Genomic DNA, 20,505 nt, shown 5'->3' with positions numbered 1-20,505 from the left:
AGACTAAAAGTCGAAGAAATTTTCTAAAGAGATTAAAAATAAAATTTGATGTATTTACGAGGATCAAAAACATATTTACCCTATTTTAAATAATTGGATTTTTTTTTTAGCGTTCTGTCATTTTTTGGCAAATAATAAATTACAATTACAATTTTAAAATTAGATGGGGAACATCATAAACATTAAGGGAATTTTAATTCATTTTTTGTTTTTTGTTTTCGAAAACTAATTCAAATAACGAATAGTCATAATAGTCTTTTAATGTATCGAAATTCTAAAATAGTAACTAATTGCGCATCATGTTAGTCAAAATAGTTTGTAACGTAAATGCTCCGTTAATAATATCATATCAATCTCTTAATATACTTACTTAACTCCGTTAATAATATCATATCAATCTCTTAATATACTTACTTAATGTCGTATCTGTATCTACAAGTATGTCATGTTAGTCCATTACTTATTTTTTAGCAGTACAAACACAACCATTTGACAAATATAACATTAGTTATTTTGTATTTATTTATAAATTATAATTTGGATGACTAACATCTAGGCATTGCAAATACTTTTTTATAAGTATCCGTTAAAATGTGGATTAATCATCTTAACTCTACAAGAAAATCATCCATTGAAGTTGCTCTCTTCATTTGATAACTAAATATAACAGTGCCCTGATGACTCATCTATACCATATAAGAAAAGAAAAATGAGCATTTTTTTAACTGAAAGATATTTATGTTTACTTCTAATAAGAATATATGATCCACTTCATGTTTCTTTGCTTCGATAAACATGCTCATTAGAGTAATGACTATATGGAATTTAGATTGAACATAGTCATTCCTAAGTTGCATCACATCAGCGGAATTAGTTGACAACTAAAACAAACAAGTTCCTTCAAAAAAAAAAAAAAAACTAAAACAAACAAGCATTATTACATTGAGCAAGTTAGTTAACGACTAAAAAAGAAAAACCATAGCGAAAATGACATGTAATGAAAAGATATAACCTAATAAGTTCATAAACACAATAATGTAAGTAAACGTCAAATGTATGAAGTTGCTAGAAGTCAACATATAGTCCTTCATAAGTTCCAACTCCTCTTGACTTAACAACTGAATGAACTTCATTTGAAATTCAAAATTTCTATTCCATCACTAGTATCTTTGATCAACCAAGGAGCATATTACGATACAAAGGATGCTGATGAAAGACTTTTTTGATTGAACATCTTCATTTTCTTACTGTGTTTTTTCCCTTTTTTATGCTCTTCCATCACAGCTTGTGAGGTAGTGCCAATTTGACAGAGTTCACACCATAAACCTCCAACCTTCATTGTTTCTGTCGATGCACTTTTCCTCCCTACTTCCTCAGTCGCAGCAGCACCTTTTATGCTCTCAAAAGAATCCACATTTTCGTTTTTCTCCATATGTTGTTCCTCATTTTTAGATTCTGTTACTCTTTTATCAACCATCATTTCCTCGAGCTTCTCGTTGTTGGATTCTGTTACACTTCCACCATTCTCCGCCACCATCTCCACAAGTTGCTCCTCGTTTTTGGATTCAACTACACTTTTTCCCACCATTGTATCCACAAGCTTCTCCTCAGTTTTCGATTCTGTTTCATTTAAACCATTACCAGCCATAGTCTCCACATGCTGCTCCTCAGTTTTTGATTCTGCATCAACCCCATTCTCATCAACCCTTGATATTGTTGTATTAACAACTGTATCAGTAGCATTTTTCGCAGTTTTTTCACTCTTGTTGTGATTGTCAATCTCCCTCTTCTGTCTTGCTTCTCTAGCCTTATGCTTCTTACCATTCAGATGATCATTCAAGCTATTCTCACTTGTGGCTTTAATCTGACACAGTTCGCAACTCCACTCTTTCTTCAGCTTTTTGTTCAAACCAATTGCAGAAGGCTCGTCATCAAGAACAACATGTGTCACTGCTTTTCGCTTTGCACTATCGAGACCAAGGTCTGGCTTAGCCTGCAATTGGGATACTCAAATAAAACATCACATGCTCACTGACCAACTAAGAACTTAAACATCCACTACTTGTTCAAATACACAACATTTCAAATTTTATCATCACATTATGTTAAATTGCATTATTTTTTGTCGACATAAAACCAAGGATCTAAGCAGCATACAATTTTTTATTTATGAAAGGTAGCCTACAAATGATAGATAGAACTAAATGTAGTCTAGCATGAACTTTGGTCGCTTACTAAGTTCCTTTAATTATTATTTTTTTATTTTAGGCCTTGCAAATATATATCGCTTTTATTCCCTGTTGTTTTGTTTTAATTCTTGCAAAATTTATTCATATAGGCATTGATCCATGTATTATTATGTTGAATATGTATTACAGTCCATTATCTCACTCATGTTAGAAGGACCGGATCAAATACTCTACATAATAATAGAGCGAGCAATACCTATATAATTAAATTGCTAAGGTTAAAACATAACAAGGACCAAAAACAAAATATAGTATATTTACAAAAACGAAGAGAAAAAAAAACATTTTTACATAGATTAAAACGAAAAATAATATATTTGCAAGGATCAACTACGTATTAAAACCAAACAATAAACATTAACTTAACCTACGCATATAAGAAAATTTAATATCGGCACCAAGTATATATACATCATTCGGTCATTATTATAAGCAAAAATATACACTTTAGATTTATTTAATTAATGATGTATGTGGTCTCTAGTATAAACCACATACATCATTTATTAAATGAACATAAAACATAGATTTTTACTTATAATAGTGACCGGAGGGTTATCTCAAAAATTATTTGGGACATCAAAACACTACAACTTTTTAAACGGTTCCTTCAAAAACAAATTTTTTAAACGGTTAAAATAGTTCACAAACATATCAAGTATTGCAACTTATTCTATCTAATGAACTTTATTAACGAGAAATTTAAAGGGTTTAATCTTAATTTTTAAGCGTTCAAGTCTACATATAATTAGAAAATCTGGAATCATATAGTTAATAATGTTAAAATTTGGAGTTCTTGTGCCTTTAAGGCACAAGTTATTAAGTTAAAAAGGAAATTAAAATATAACTTTTGTATTGAAAAGATAAAATTTTAATACACTGAATGCACAATTTCAAGAAAATATTTTTATGTTTTCTAAACTTGTGTCTCAAAGACACAGGTTAGCATTTCCCTAAAACTTGTAGTTAATTAAGTTCAGTTTTTGGTTAATGAATTATCTAATCCTTGATATACTAGTTGACCACTCGTTCAATTATTTGTATTAAACATGTGTGCAAAATCTAGTAGAGAATAAAAAGGTGATAGAATACAACAGAATAAAATATCAATTTAAAATATCTTGAATGATGAGTAGTTTACTTCAACTGTTCAATCTATTAAGGAACTCCATTGAAAAAAATAATAATAATTGTATGCAATTATATGCGTCGTTGTTAAATACAAATAAGTATCAGATACCAATCATGTCTTGGATTAGAAATGTCAAGGCTATAAAGACAATAAAAAGACAATAAATAGTTTAAAGTATATAAAATTCATTAATTTGGTCTCTACTATTAAGAATAGATTTAACACTTTCATATAATTTAAAGACTACTTAGAAATAACATAGGCACTAAATTGAAGAGATGATGATTTATGCATTAAGGAAAATATTTGGCCTACACATCATGTGAATAAGAGAAAAAATAAAGTGACGTGATAGATGTCATAGTTTGACGATGTCATGGAAAGAAAAAACATGAGAAAAAGTGAGATGTTGAAAGGATGTATGAAGTTTAAAGATATCTATTTTTCATGTTATAAATTAAATTGATGATTTTGTACATGGATTTTAAGTTTTAACATAACAATTACACTACAGAAGAGAAAATCTTGTGTGGACCAAGACCAAGAATTTTGGTTTGGTCACACACAAAGAGAGAAGAGGGAAGAGAGAGAAGAGTGAAGAGAGAGAACATGTAGAAGAGAGAAGAGAAGAGAGAGAAGGAGAAAATCTTGTGTGTGTGACCAAACCAAAATTCTTGGTCCAGGTCCACACAAGTGTTTCTCCACTACATAATGACAAGAGAAGAGAATAGAATAGAACAAGTTATGAAACTAACCAATAGAATAACTTTGTCCTTGTCACTTTTTGAAGCACCGATGCGATCATCAACAGCAACATCAGCAGCAACAGGATTCATCATCATCGGTGTAGAATTTGAATTGAGAGGCCTCTGCTGCATAGTTCCAAACGCCCCCTCCATTACAAGCTCCCTCCTTACTTCCTCTTCCAACTCCATCCGCCGCAATATATCCCGCCGGATTTGTTCCTTCTCCATCTCTCGTCGTAATGCCGCCTCGTTGGTGGCCAATGGTGATCGGAAGCAAGCAAAACCACCGTCCACTGATCATCATCATAACAACAATAATAAATAAATATCAGAATTAATAGGAAAAGAAAAAGAGAAAAAGAATTTTCAGATTGAATTACTTGGAAGAGATCGGTCAGGGAGATATGTGACAGTGGGAAGAGAACTCTGCATGGCTGATGGATTGATGTTGTCGATAGCACGAAATTTGAACTCCATTGAACAAAAATTTGAAACTATAAATATTCAGAGAGAAACAAACACAAAAACAAAACCGGTATTAACTAACGCATGTGATAATATGAAGAAGAAGAAGAAGAAGACCAGCTTTAATATATAAGAACACGTTTCTTATTTACTCACAAAATAATATTAGTTTGATGAAAATTTCCTGCCAAAAAGAAAAATATAATTTGATGGTATATATCTTTTTCTGCGTAAATAAATTTTTTTAAATAGAATATTCGGTAAAAAAATTCTTCTGATATGATATGTAAATAAAAATAAATAAATTACAAGCAAATCTTAAAATATTTTCTCATATTTTAACTGTACCTATATGTTCTTTTTAAAAAAAATATATATGGAAATCGAATATTTGGTGAAGCTTTATCCCTTTTAATTTTACCATATATATAAACGACTTTATTTTTTTGCCAAAAAAATGTATTTTATTTAAAATGTAATATTTCTTTATTTTATTAAATAACCTATTTTACCAAATATCTATATTTTTATATGAAAAAGATTACTATTTTTTTTTTGTGCAAATGAATTTATCTGTAATTTTACCATGTATGTCATGAAAAATTATATATACTATCGTTTAGACGGACACTCCGTGTACGTCTGTCCTTTTTTTGGTCTTTTTTTTTATTGCGTTAATGCATATAAACTATAAACAGTGGTTTTTATAGAATTTTTATCAAAACTATATTGATTTTGAATAAAATTATAGGTATAGATAATATATGTTTTTGTACTTTGATATTGTAACAAATTATACTTATTTTTTCAATGATACCAATAATATAACAAATATAATATCTTTCAAAAAAAATATAACAAATATAATATAATTTTTTATCTTTTTGAACGACACCAACAAAATATCATTATGATCAAATTTACGTAAGGGTATAATTGAAAAGAGAAAAAGTTTGTCCAAACTGATCTATTTTATATATATATATATATATATATATATATATATATATATATATCTTATATGAGAATGGTGAGAATAATTATCAACCATTTGATTAAAAGTTAATGGCTCAGATTTAAATGCTCAATTAAAACACCACATGTGCCTTTCCTCATGCTATCCTCAACCATTTCAATTCAGCTATTCCAGAACCTATTTACCCTTTCACCGTTTTCCTTAACCTAACCTATAAATTTCAATTCAATTTGCAAGGCTCACGAACAAATCATCACGTTATAATGAATATATTAATGATAATAGTCGATTGGTTTTCTTCTACTTAATTTCCATTCTTAAAAAAATCATTCATATTGCATACAACACATTTAAGTCAATATTGGCTGACCACTCTAAACTCTACGACCCAGATGATGTAGATTGAGTTTGATTTGGTGGGCAATATTGTGCTCTCGTAAGCAGCGGCGGAGCCAGACAAAAAAGTTTGGGGTGACCGCCATCAAAATAAACTGAAATATATAAATCATATTGCATACACCACATTTAAGTCGTAATAAACCAAAAATTGATCATTCAAAATTTAAACTACATAATATATAAAGTCGATCATTAAATACTTAAATTGACTCGAAACTAATACATGCATTGATTTCCCTTTCAATATAGACTGACATGCTATCTACTAGAAACTTAGGTCCCATCTTGGCAAATAAAGCAAATTAAGTGTACTAGACAAGGAAATACAAAGAATTAAGACTAGTAATAATGAAGAGCCTAGCGAGAAAATACAAAGAATTAAGGCTAGTGATCCAAATATCAATCAAAATATCTACGTTTTGGTTCAACTACTTCTAAATAAAATAGTGTCAATAAAATATTCAAGAGTTTAACAAACTGCAATTTTGTGAAAATGAAGACACATACAGATCATTACCAAAATATTAAAGATAAAATAACAACAAACAGATTCGTCAAACTAAAATTTCTTAGTAACTAATGAACATGTGATCATGAAAACGCAACTAAAGAACATGTAATCATCAAATCAGAATCAGAATTGAAGAAAATTACATTCAATTTCACATTACCTTAAGTTACAACTATTAGGGTTTGTGGAGAGATGGAGATAGCTCTCTGAAGTGAAGAATCAATGCAGAAGATGGAGGAGGATGTGACGATGATGGATGGAGAAGGGGGAGAGTGGTTCTCGTGCGTCCTATTTTTTTCTTCCAAAATGTCCTTTGTTTCAATTATATACTCCGAAAAACATTATAGGAATTTTTGAATTTTATAATCTGAAACATTTTATTACCCAGATTTTCAAAAAAACCATAATATTACCTAGACTATGTTAAAACGCGTACTTTGTAAGGTTAAGAACATTTCATATTTTACAATCCGAACCAGTTAAGTACATGATTTTTTTGTGGTCCACGACACACATAAACTTGTATAAATAGATGTGTTTGGTTCATTTGCTGTAATAAAAATACATCAAATAATCATGGACCCTTCAGTCATTAATCTCAACACCAAGTTGACTGTAGTTTACCACAACGAGCGAAAACCAAATATGTTCAGGGTTCGGATTGATGTAACGTTGTCTGGCTTGAAGGATTAGCTAGATTAAATCAGCTGTCAACTTTACCACAGAGACACAAGTAGGATGGACATTGTTGAGTATCGAAATTCATCAACCGACCCAGTTGGAAGTAAGGGTGTTCAAAACCGAACCAATCCAATAGAAAAACCGCAAACTGAACCAATCCAAACCGAAACCGCAAAAAACCGTATTTGGTTCGGATGTATTCAGATCAATTTTTTACCCAACCACATGGTTTGGTTTGGTTTGCGGTTTTGATATTACCGATCGAACCAAACCGCAATATAAGAAAAACACTAATTAAATATATATCACTTGGACCAATACTCATAGAAACTCAATGAAAACTTTAAAAAAATTACATATTTTTTCTCTTGTTAAACTTCTTCTTTATTTTTTCTTTAAAAAATGTATTTATGCACTACTTGAACTCTTAGAGAATGATAAATTTTTTGGTCTTTTGCATTTATTATAAAATAGGATTACTTTTTGTCTGCGTTTAAATTTGGTCTACGTAGTTGGGAACATTGTTGGATGAAAATAAAATTGTAATGTTGGATAAAATTTAAAACATTGTTGAAATATGTTGTGTTTTAGCTTTTTAATTTGATTTTAATGTTGGAAACAAAAAAAATTATTGTCTAAAAAAACCGCACCAACCGATCCAATCCAAACCGCATTGGTTTGGTTTGGTTTAGTTCAGATTTTATTTTAAAAGTCAACCGAACCAAACCAAACCGCATACTTATTTATCTTGCGGTTCGGGTGACTTTTAGCCTCAAAACCGAACCAAACCGAACCGCAGACACCCCTAGTTGGAAGCACTTTGTTCACCTAAATGGAGCAGAAGAACGACGACGATGTCAAAACCTTGTTCTCGATATTTAGTCAGTACAATATTAAGGGGTAAATCGAGTTTGACGCTTCGTTGGTTAGAGAGGAATTAGATGAAGAAGTTGTTTGGCTGATATGTGATCTGTTAGGTTTTGTTTTATTATGTGTTTTATGTTCTTGTATTATGTCATTTAATTTTTTAATGTATTTGAAATTTGTTATATTTAATGTATGTCGTTTAAATTAAATTACATGTGCTATAACGCGGTCTTTGTTGGGTGAGGCAAAGTTCGGATTTTATAATCTGAACCTGTCATTTACATGATTTTTTTTGTGATTCACAACGCATGGAGGTTGTTTTATGTAAAACATAACAAAGAACTATGAAATATTATATGTTAGATCTTAAAACCAAGAAGTTGTTTTGAACTTTATCTTGTTGCCCTGGAAATAGAATTACGACAGTTGGCAAGGCAACGACATCAAGCTTAAAAATACTTCTTGGTACATCTGGCCTTTCATCATTATTCTGCGGATCTAAACACGAGAGATTGTTGTGAACTTGATCCAGTTTCCCTGCCGATAGAAACATGTTAGTTGGCAAGTCAGCTAGATCAATTTCAAAGACACATCTTGGAACACTTTCCCTTTCATCATCACTTCTCTTATTAAGTTGTTTTACGTTGTTGAATTATGTTGTCTACTTCTTTCATGTGTTATTCACCATGAAATCCCTTCAAAAATCAAGTTAAAAGATAGTCGGAGACAATTCAATTATATAAACCGAATTGTTTCTAAAGTTTTTGGCTTATAATCCAAACAGTCTCAAACTGTGGACGTTGGCGTTGCACCAAACATTTAATAATAATATATAAAAATATATTGAATCAAATTTTTTTTAGTAATTTGTCAACAAAAAAAAGAAATTAGTAAAAAAAATTCGACAAATAAAAAATTAATTAAATTTTAAATATCTAAAGTATTAATTTGTCTAAATTTTATTGTGAATATAAAATGGTCTTTTGTTCCTAAAAAAATAAATAAAAATAAAATGATCTTTTATGTCATTTTATATTTATCAGTTAGTTAAACTGTTAATTTTATCAAACACTACAATTAAATTATATACGGTAGTCATGATCTATATAATATTGACCATCAACCATCAAGTATTGACCATCAACCATCTTATCAATTATCCCGTTAAAAGAACCTAAACCTCTAAAGGAAGCTAACAAAGAAAGCATATACTCGTAGAGCATTAGAAATAAAGGAAGGGAAAAATTCAAATGTTTTGATGTCTAACGAAACCATATTTCTTCATAGCATCCACACAACTTATATTATTTTATCGATAGTAGTTGAGTATTATAAAAAAAAAAAAAAAAAACTTATATTACGTTGTTGTATAAATCTATCTTTTAAAGAATTTCTGCATAAAAAAATTCTGTAAAAAAGATTCGTTAGAAATTTTCTCTATAAATTCATTACATAAATATTTTCGTGTAAAAATATTTTAAATAAATCATTTTCTTTGAACATTTTTGTATAATAGTATACCTTCTTTTAGGCAAGAATGAAAATTTAATGTATAAATAAATTTATTGATTGGAGTGTCTGATAAAAAAAAACTCAATCCAAAATGTGATATAAATAAAAAAAAATCATATTTTTTGGTATAAAATATAAATAATAAACAAATCTTAATAAGCAAAATTTAGAGCAGGACAAAAAAAACAACCTATACCCGTGAGCTTAGCTCAGTTGGTAGGACATTGCATAATTTATGCATGGGTCGGGGTTCGAACCCCGGACACCCCACTTCTCCACGTTTAATTGCCCCTTAATTTTTTATTAAAGATTTAACTTGCGTACGATTCTTCCCTCAGGAAAAAAAACTTGTGTGTGATTCACAGTTATTTATTTAGAAATGATATAATTGCCCCTTAATTTTTTATTAAAGATTTAACTTGCGTACGATTCTTCCCTCAGGAAAAAAACTTGTGTGTGATTCACAGTTATTTATTTAGAGAAATGATATTTGTACAACCATTTTTTAATAATTTTTGTGACAATTTTCTCTTTCACATTCACATTATGTTTTATTTTCTCTCTCTATTGCTTTGATTTTTGTGGCAATAGCTCATTTTCTTTATAAATTTATGATTATACTAAAAGTTGTCTTACAAATGGTTGTTCAAATAACACAACTCTATTTATTATTTTCTCTATCTATACAAAAAAAATCAATTTTAACTTAAACTTTCCAAACAACATAAATTTGATAAAAGTTGCTTTTGTGTTTTTGTATTCATATTTTGTCTAGTGGTAATCTTAAATTCAAGAGGTCCCGAGTTGGAGCCTCTGACTGAGTATCGGCCCCTCATCCTAAATATTATTTTTCTTGTAGATAATACAGTGGCTAAAAACTCACACCTAAATGAATAAGCGAAGTAATTTGGATTCGAACCTCAAGCATCTATATATAGATCGCATTATCTATACGGAAGTTGTGGTTCATTTTTTTTTTTGTTACCAAATCACTCTAAATTTTTATTTATTTTTGGTAGTGGTCGTGGTTTGAATCCCGAATCTTGCATACATTGTCCCAGTCAACTGAGCTAAACTCACGAGGCCTAAATTTTTATTTTTATTAGAAACAAAACAATTTTAAATTAGCGCATTCAATAAGGAAATTTAAAAATAGAAAATCCGTAAAAGAAAAGGATTCTGAATCGTTTTTTTCTCAACAAAGAAAGGAAATTTTCTCAACAAAGAAAGGAAATTAAGAAAAGGTAATGCGTCGTCGTTAAGAAAACAACAAGAAGCGCGTAAAACCTGAATCCTGTGAATTAATTCTGGTATTAATGGTTCTTTTTAGTGTTTTTTTTAAGGAAGGAATGGTGTTATTCCGCTTTTGTTTTTGAAAAAGGTATTAACGAATAATTAGCATGTGAAATTAATACGAGTTTTAATGGTTTTATTCGCTTTTTGTTTATGAAAATATAAACAGGGTTTCAAATTCAAATTGATTCAAATAAAATCGTATATTGGTTTTGTGAGCATAAATCAATCGATGGAAACAAAAAAATCGATGGAAATTCATATCATTTAACTTTCAAATCTTTTGTAACCAAAAAAAAAAATCGATGGAAACAATACATTATTATATACAAGGTCAGAGTTTGAACCACCGAACATTCTTTTTTATTTATTATAAAAAGTGACTAAAACAAAAATACAAAAATTAAGTTAAAAATAAAGACCAAAGATTGAAAATTTTATAAAAACTACAAGTTGAAGAATTTTTTTAAAGGAACTAAAACAAAAAATTGATATATTTTACAAGAATAAAAAAATATTTAACCTTTTTTTTTAAGGAAAATATAATAGATGAATGTACATATCTTGATTGGTGCCAACTCAAATTGTTAACCTCTCTACCCTTATATTTTGCCTAAAAAAAACCTATACCTTGTATTATTGATTTTTTTAAAATGCCCGTACTTTATTCATGAACAATATAGTTATCACATTTTTTAATCCAATATGTATTAGTTTAATTTAATTCATATTTTTACTATTTCATATGGTAAAAACATAACTCCTAAAAAAAATGTTTAAAACATAACCGGACATTTTCATCCTTAATATATTTTAAATTACAATTTCAATAAAAAAATTAACATGTTTGTTTTTTTTAAAGAGAAATTAACATTTTTTTTTATATATTTTTGTATATGCAAGGTTCGGGTTTCAAACCCCGAACACCAAAAAAAAATATTAAAAAAAAATACAAAGATTCAAATTTGATTATCTTTTATGTCAATTCCAATACATTAATTTGACTTTTTCAAAACAAAACAAAAATTATATTCGATATCCAAAATATCACCAAATAAAACCACATATAAAGTATATCACAAATCGAACCACGCGTAATTTTTAATTTAAATCGGATGACTATTTATTTTATGTTTATCTCAAAACATATTCCTTCAAAAAAAAGAAGATACTACAAACAACACCGCCATTACCTCAAACTAATTGATAGTTAGCGTGTGAAATTAAATTGATTAATGTTTTTGTTAATTTCCCCTTTTAATTAGAAATTTCCGTTTTTTTTTTTTTTTTTAACTTACCTTAGCTGTCTTTCTCAACACACTCAAAACAAACACAAACACAAACACATTGCCTATAAAATCCTCAAAACCCTTTCATTCTTCTCATCATTCACATTCTCTCTCTCTCTCTCTCTCTGCCTTTTCAATCATCATGAAGATCAGTAACAACTTGATCGGAATTCTCAATTTCCTAACCCTACTTCTCTCAATTCCAATCCTTCTCACCGGCATATGGCTCCACAAACAAGCCACTTCAGAATGCGAAAGGTTTCTTGAAAAACCCATCATCATCCTTGGTGCTTTTCTCTTACTCGTTTCTCTATTGGGTTTTATTGGTGGTTGTTGTCGTGTCACATGGCTTCTTTGGTTCTATCTCTTTTTCATGTTCTTGCTCATCGTTGTTCTATTCGTTTTCACCATCTTTGCTTTTGTTGTTACTAACAAAGGTGCTGGTGAATCTCTTTCCAATAAGGGTTACAAAGAGTATAGGCTTGGTGATTATTCTAATTGGTTGCAGAAAAGGGTTAATGATAATGGTAATTGGAATAGGATTAAGAGCTGTTTGCAATCTGGAAAACTTTGCACTGACTTTCATTCCCAATTTCTCAATGATACTGCTGATAAATTCTACCTCCAGCACTTGAATGCTCTTCAGGTTAGTTTCCTTTTATCTTTCTTTATTGAATCTATGTTCTTGATGTTGTTTTATTTGCTGAGTTATTATCAAAATTTTAACTTGCATGTGATTTATGTTTGGGGTTTTATGTTCTTGATGTTGATTGCTTTTCTGGGTTATCGTCAAAATTTGAACTTGCTTGTTATTTATATTTGGGGTTGAAATTTTGTGTATGATTGATCGTGTTCATCACAAAAAATTAGGGTTGAGAAAAGTTGAATTTAACTCAGTCCTGATTTATTACAAATAGAAATCTTGATTTATTTATTTATTTGTCTCTCTTGGTTTTAAAGGAATGTGAGAATTTATGTGCAGACGGTATAATAATAAAATTGTACTTTTAGTATTGAATAGAAAAGATAATTTTACTCCCTCCGTCCCGGTTTAATTGACCTACTTTGGTTTTTCACACAGATTAAGAAAAGTGTATAAATAAAGGGGAAAGTGGAATATATTGTATTGGGAATGATAAAAGTAGTATTATTTAGTGTTATATTGTATTGGAAATGATGAAAGTTGTATTGAAAATTGAAATGAGTGAGTTATTTTGGGACACTTTTTTTTAGAAAATAGGTCAGTTATTCCGGGACGGAGGGAGTATAACTTTTTTTCTTCTGATTTTGTCACTGTTTCTGAAAAGTGGACTTTTAAATTGGATATTCTGGGTAGTCGTGGTTTCTTACTGAAAAAGTGTGGACTTCTAAACTGAGATTGCTTTTTATCTGAAAAGTGTTCTTATTTTATTTGCTTTTTTCTAATGAATCTTTTGTAGAACTTTTTTGCATCTTCTTTTTGTTAGTTTTTGCCCCTTTTCTGTATGCTAGTGCTGCTGGGCTAAAAGTTGATCACTTTTTTAATGTACACTTGTTTCTTGTAGTAGTATTTCCAAACTTGAATTCCCTTTGCTTTGCAATATTGGTGGTATCTAATGGTCAAAATTTAATATTCTTCCTTCAAGAACATTCACATATAAGAATCTTCTTTGCATGAGATTCTTCTCGTACATAACTGAGTGCACTGACTCTGCTTAACTTGATAGGACAACTTACAATTGAATTTCTGTATGACACATACATACTGATCCTTATAGTGTTATGTCGTGTTAATTACTTATTTTTTTATGGTATTTTGATTGCTGACATGTGAATTTAGATTCTCTCATATTAAAATATCACATAGTTTAAATTTGTGTCTCTCTTTATTTGTGATCAATTTAAGTTTCAATGGCTTAAACTTCATTCCCATGTGCTTAAAGCAGATGTTCTGCATTTTCTTTCCAGTAATTTTTCGCTAGGATTGGAATTCATTTCCCTAAACTACAAATGCAATTCCTTGATTTCAGAAAATTGATTCTAAAATGTTTGATGTATTTCAGACAGCTTCTGGTTTGTAAATTTTCGGACTTATGGATATCCATTTTTTTTATGTTTTATGCAGTCTGGATGTTGTAAGCCTTCAAACGATTGTGGTTTTACTTATCAGAACCCAACAAACTGGACGAAGCCCGCAAGTGGTACATACACCAACCCTGACTGTGATGCTTGGACTAATGATCCAAAAGTTCTGTGCTTCAATTGCCAATCTTGCAAGGCTGGCTTACTGGATAACCTCAAGACTAATTGGAAGAAGGTGGCTGTTGTCAACATCATATTCCTGATTTTCCTGATCATTGTGTACTCCATTGGTTGCTGTGCTTTCAGGAATAACAGGAGGGACGGTTGGAAGAGATATTAGTATCATTAGCATGTAGATGATTTAGGCCATTTGGTTTTACTTTATGGTTTTACTTTATGTCATGGATTTCATACTGTTTTCAGTACAGTTTGACTTTGCTGTTTAAATGGCTCAATTTTATCTTACAGTTTCCAATTGTCTTCTATCTTTCTTTTCTTTGCAGTTTCCAATTGTCATCTACTATCTCTTACTTAGACATGACTTAGTTTGGCCACACTGGCTTCCCTTCTGTTCCCACACATTATATTGCTTACCTCTTATATTAAACGACATCAACTAAGCCTTATTCAACTAGGAGGAGTAAGTTACACAAATCAAATGATGTCATAATAATAATTTTCAGTCATGAATCATATCTCTACCCAAACAATTTACCTCTTATATTTTCTCCTTTAGTTTTTATGCTGTTTGCCTCTAACTATTGATCTACATACTTTCTTATTTACTCTTTCTATATGCAATCTACAACATTCTCAAACCATCTTACTTGAGATTAACAATGTTCAATACAATAGGCGCTGTCTCATTTCTGTTAAAGTTATGATTCCTAATCTTATCCGGTCTAATATTTTCACACATTCAACACAACTTTATCATCTTTTCTACACATCGGTGGTTATTCTTATGTTTACATTTTACCACTGTTAGGCTTCCCTTAAAGCAAGCTATTAGCACAAATAGAGAGTTGGTACTTTAAGTTGACATTTTAACACTATACTAGAGAATTTTTCCTATAGCTTGAGCTTTACTCTCAACACTAAGGGCCCCCCCATTATAAACACCGGATTTTTTCTTTTATTTCTTCTTCATTTTTATGCATCCAAAATATTTAAACCATGTAACTTGTGGTATTGTACTCCATTTGCAACTTTTACATCTAACTAGACCATTGACCCGGGTCATACCGATGAAGATAATAAGCGCTAATATGTATGTAAATAGTTTAGTTGAATGGAAATAATAGTATAATTCAATTCATAATATTAATTGCCACAAATGTTTGTACTGTACCATATTAAAATATTTCCATGACATCGACCCTGGTACCGTAACATAACATATAAATTTAATGGCATAGTTTATTGAAGAAAAGAAAATATGATGTTTGTCGACATATAAATAGTACCAATATGAAATAAAAACAATACTACGAAACAAAGTCCTACACATTACGGAACACTTCTTTGTAGACCACATTTGATGTCACATCGGTATCTTCGCCGTCCTCATCATTGATCAATATCTTTAAACCATCCCTTGAATTAGGAACATAATAATTTAACTATAGTGTGGAGGGAAATTAGGCGACAGAATTAGGTTAAAATTAATTTTAATATTGCAATACGGGTTAACGTTTATAAATAAGAGACTAGATTGTCGACCCGTGCGCAGCACGGTTTTTATAAGCTGAACTAATTTGATATAAAATGCAACAAAAACGAAATTTATCGCTGAAAAAAGCTACGATATTGGAAAATATTGTATCACCAAATATTGTAAAATATTGTAACACTAATCATCTTTGAATTTTTTTTATTAGAGATATAATTTTAAAATAAAAAAGAATTCAATCCTTATTATTCGATTTGAAATTAAAAAATCCAAAATTACAAAATTCAACATTGAACCTACTTAAAAATTAAATATGCAAATTAGAGTTGTAAAAAAGTAAAAATGGAATTGGATAATATGGAAATTATATTTGCAAAATTATATATGCAAATTATTCCCTTGATTTTTTTTATTAGAGATATAATCTTAAAATAAAAAAAAATTCAGATCCTTATTATTCGATTTGAAATTAAAAAATCTAGAATTACAAAATTCCACATTGAACCTACTTAAAAATTAAATATGCAAATTAGAGGTGTAAAAAAGAAAATGGAATTGGATAATATGGAAATTATATATGCAAACTTATATATGCAAATTATTCCCTCAAAGAAAGCAACATATTATTATATATGCAAATTAGAATTGCAAAAAAGTAAAAATGGAATTTGATAATATGAAAATTCAAAAAATTTAAACAACCTCAAATTATATAAACCAACCAATTTTCGTAAAACAGATTGGCATATGATAGATCAATGCCCAAACTAACTTGAATATTGAATGAAAAATATTCAACAATCAATTCACGTAAGCACATGATAATCATCCAACTTTACATATATTATGAGGTCTAATATAGTAAGAATAGTCGCTAACAAACGGAATGAAGAAGAAAGAGAGACTGAAAATAGAGAGAATAATAGGGTGAGGAGGAGCAATAAACATGAGAGATTTGGAAATATGATACCCTTTATATTGGGAATAAAATTGGTCAAAGAGTAGTTATCAAGGGAGAGAAAGTGGGCAAGTTTTAATGCAAAATTTGAAATTCAAATTTGACAACTAGAAGGAGGGAAATTTTTTTAGGGTTAAAGTGATTAACAATTAATGCAATAGAATTAGAGGGAAAAAATTAGGTTAAGTGATGGCAAGACCTAATAAGCTTTAAGAATAAGTGATAAGAGATAAGAGATTCCATCCAAAAAATTAGGAACATAATTTAACTATATAGTGTGGAGGGAAATTAGACGACAGAATTAGGTTAAAATTAGGTTTAATATTGCGATACGGGTTAACGTTTATAAATAAGAGATTAATCAGGGTTAAGTATAGCTTGACCGGTTAAGATTTATAAATAAGAGATAAGAGATACTCCCTGAAAAAAAAAACAGGGTGTTTGATATTGGATATCAATTAATGGAAGCAAAATTAAATCAAGAAAATTGTCAGTGACTTAGTGGTGAAAATGTTGAGAAGAATCCGTTAAGGCTCGAGTTCTCGAATCCCTCCAAAAGCTTTTTTCAATAAAGATTTTTTAGATTAATTTCGTGGAGAAAGGAGGGAAATCTTTAGATTAGAACTAGACCATTGGTACTGTAACATAACATAATATTTTTGATGACATCGTCTTGGTACTGTAACCTAACATAACATTTTAGAAAGTAAATATTTCACATTAAATGCAAAAGTGTGGAGGGAAATTAGGCGAGAGAATTATGTTAAAATTAGGTTTAATTTTGCGAGACGGGTTAAGATTTATAAGTAAGAGAAAATTGTCAATGACTTAGTGGTGAAATTGTTGAGAAGAAGCCATTAAGACTTGGGTTTGAATCCCTACAAAAAAAATTTTCAATAAAGATTTTTTAGATTAATTGTGTGGAAAAAGGAGGGAAATTTTGAGATTAAAATTAGGGTTTAATTAGAGTTAAGGATAGCTTGACGGGTTAACATTTATATATATGAGATGAGATATAACCTTTTCCATTTGTTAAACTTACATAGTACATATTTTGTCTTACATCTAGTCGGTCATATATGCAACTTCATTAAAGTTACAGCAACTAAAATTATCTGCAAATTTCTTCATTTTCTTCGTTATCAATCCATCAGTCGGGATAGCAAGTAAAATATTCCCATGATTACCTTCCGAACATAAAACCAAATTGCATAGAGCTGAATATTCAAGATAAGGATGGGACGTGAGTTTTATCTGCCCTTGGATTCCACATGACCAAAAAAGAGAATTAGTGGAGAAAGCCAGAGTGTCATTTTCAGATTTGGTAATAATATGAATTATTGATGAAAGAGGTTATATTGTCCGTCCAATGTTGATTGAAACTTGACTAGTTTGCCATGGTTCACTTCAGCACGTAATTTTCCACATTTTCCTATCTGGTTGGTGATGTGGCTGAGGATAGATACAATATTGTTGGTTTAACACAAGACCCTACGTTATCAATTGTTAATTTCATGGCTGAGTCCGCTTCCCTCCACTCTTGTCCCAATCCATTTTTTACATCAGAACTCTTGTTCCAATCCTTTTTTTTTTCTTTTTTTTTGAGGAATTGTTCCAATCTTATAAACAACATCCTATAAATTCTTTAAAAAAATCTTATAAGTTAAAATATATCTAACTTTCAACTAACTTTACTATATTGAGTTAAAAAAAAAAAACTAACTTTACTATATTTGATTTAATCTTATTATTTCAGCAAGAAGTATCCTCAAAGATATTTTTTAGAATATATATTTTTTATGAAAGATCAATTAGCACATAGTTAAATTTTTAAATGATTAGGATTACTTGAAGGGACATATAAAGAACTGAAAATTAAAATTCTAAATCAATATCGCTATCAAGTTATTCCTTGAAAATAAATAAATATTAAGTTATTTAATTTAGATTATAATCAAGATTTTTATTAATAATAAATTATAATCAAGGGTTTCAACTTTTTTTTTTTTTTGAGCAAAGGCAAAATTAATGCATTTCATTCAATAACAAAGAGTACAAAGTGGATGGTACACTATAAAAAAGATAGGGGCTAGGATGAGATAGGGAAGCTCTAGCTATGCTGTGAGCAACTCTATTTGCTTGCCTCCTAATATACGACACTTTAGAGTCGGTATTTGAAAACAAGAGACCTCTACATTGAGAAATAATGTCTCCAACTTCATTGAGGTGAGTGGAGGTAGTCTGAATGGCATCAGCAAGGGTCATACAATCTGTTTCAAAGTGGACAGCTTGGAATCCCAAAGAGGCCGCCAATTTTATCGCCTCCAACAATGCAGTAGCTTCAGCTTCTAAAACAGTCATCGAGGAAGGAAAAAACGCAGATTTTGCCATTAAGAATTGCCCCTCAGAATTTCGGAAACAGATTCCATATCCAACAATTGTATTATTGTGGAAAATTGCCGCGTCAACATTGCATTTTATCACACCGGAAGGCTGTTTGACCCAAGAGATGATGTGGTTCGAATTTTGTACCTGAGGTTTAACTCTTTGCATACAAGTCCATTCGCGGAGTGTGTCCTTTGCTCGAGAAATAATAACAGTGGCTGGTGTATCGGAAGACTCCCAAAGTTTTGTGTTTCGACTCTTCCAAAGACTCCAGAGTAGCATTACGGCAAGTAGTTGTTGATGGTTTGATAACCTGTCCAGAAAATCAAATAAAAAAGTGGTAAAATTGTTAGCTTGGTGTAGGAGCTCCCGGATCAAGTTACCCATACCAATACTCTCCCAACATTCCTTTGCCTTTATGCATACAAAGAAAAGGTGTATGTGAGATTCGGCAAAGGATTCACAAACAACACAAGAGTCTTCACATGGGATGCCTCTAGTAGTGAGATTATTACGAGTGGGCAAACATTGATGTGCTAAACGCCAAAGAAAGGACCGCACCCTGTGTGGAGTTTTGAGGCTCCAAATGTTCATCCAAGGAATATCTGCTTGTATAGGAGTAGATGAGTGAAGAAGGTCAATACAGATACGAAATGCGGACTTGACCGTATAATTGCCATCAGGTGTTGCTTTCCATATTCTTGTGTCAACCATTGCACGGTTGAAAAGGGGAATGGTAGTCACTGCAGCAGCATCATGATTGTTAAGGACAGAGTATACCATCGTATGGTTCCATGAAAGGCAATCTGAATTCATCAATTGATTGACTGTGAGGTCTTCAAAAAGTGAGGGTGGCGGAGTTGAAGGTTTGTGTGAAGGGATGCTACGAATCCAAGGCATAGACCATACATTTATGTTAGAACCATCTCCAATCTTCCATCTATGACCCAAGGTAAGTAAAGGTTGAGTGCTCCAAAGACTCCTCCATGTGTAGCTTGGATTATGGCCAAGAGGGGCATCCAAGAAATCCCTTCTAGGGAAGTATTTAGCTTTGAGGACACGAGTAAGTAAGGAGTTTGAGTCAGTGAGGAGTTTCCAACTTTGCTTACCTAGCATTGAGAGATTGAAAGCTTCCATGTCACGAAAGCCTAGACCACCACGACTTTTATGAAGAGTGAGCTTGTCCCATTTCATCCAATTGATGTCGCGACGACCGTTCTTTTTGGATCCCCAACAGAATGAATTCATGATTCTTTCTAGTTCCTCACATAATGAACTAGGAATAAGGAATGCCCCCATGCAGTAAGAA

At 30.6% G+C, this 20,505-nt stretch overlaps 2 protein-coding genes across 2 annotated transcripts; one reads left to right on the top strand and one right to left on the bottom strand.

The window, feature by feature from the left end:
- Positions 1–1,031: 1,031 nt before the first annotated feature.
- Positions 1,032–4,662, bottom strand: LOC146903243 (uncharacterized). The gene is made up of 3 exons (XM_085733997.1): positions 4,508–4,662; positions 4,137–4,420; positions 1,032–1,993 (listed from the first exon to the last, which is right to left on the bottom strand). Exons 1-3 carry the CDS (start codon positions 4,602–4,604, stop codon positions 1,190–1,192), a joined length of 1,185 nt encoding a protein of 394 aa, XP_085590123.1. The 5' UTR covers positions 4,605–4,662; the 3' UTR covers positions 1,032–1,189.
- A 7,553-nt stretch (positions 4,663–12,215) lies between these two features.
- Positions 12,216–14,656, top strand: LOC146903242 (tetraspanin-8-like). Its single transcript, XM_085738786.1, has 2 exons — positions 12,216–12,766; positions 14,225–14,656. The coding sequence occupies exons 1-2, from the start codon at positions 12,263–12,265 to the stop codon at positions 14,519–14,521; spliced, it is 801 nt and encodes a 266-aa protein (XP_085594912.1). The 5' UTR covers positions 12,216–12,262; the 3' UTR covers positions 14,522–14,656.
- Positions 14,657–20,505: the final 5,849 nt, after the last annotated feature.

This window comes from Medicago sativa, chromosome 8 (assembly GCF_051527215.1).
Source record: "Medicago sativa cultivar Bolivia chromosome 8, Bolivia_mono, whole genome shotgun sequence".
NCBI lineage: Eukaryota > Viridiplantae > Streptophyta > Magnoliopsida > Fabales > Fabaceae > Medicago > Medicago sativa.
This window is presented reverse-complemented; position numbering and strand designations above follow the sequence as displayed.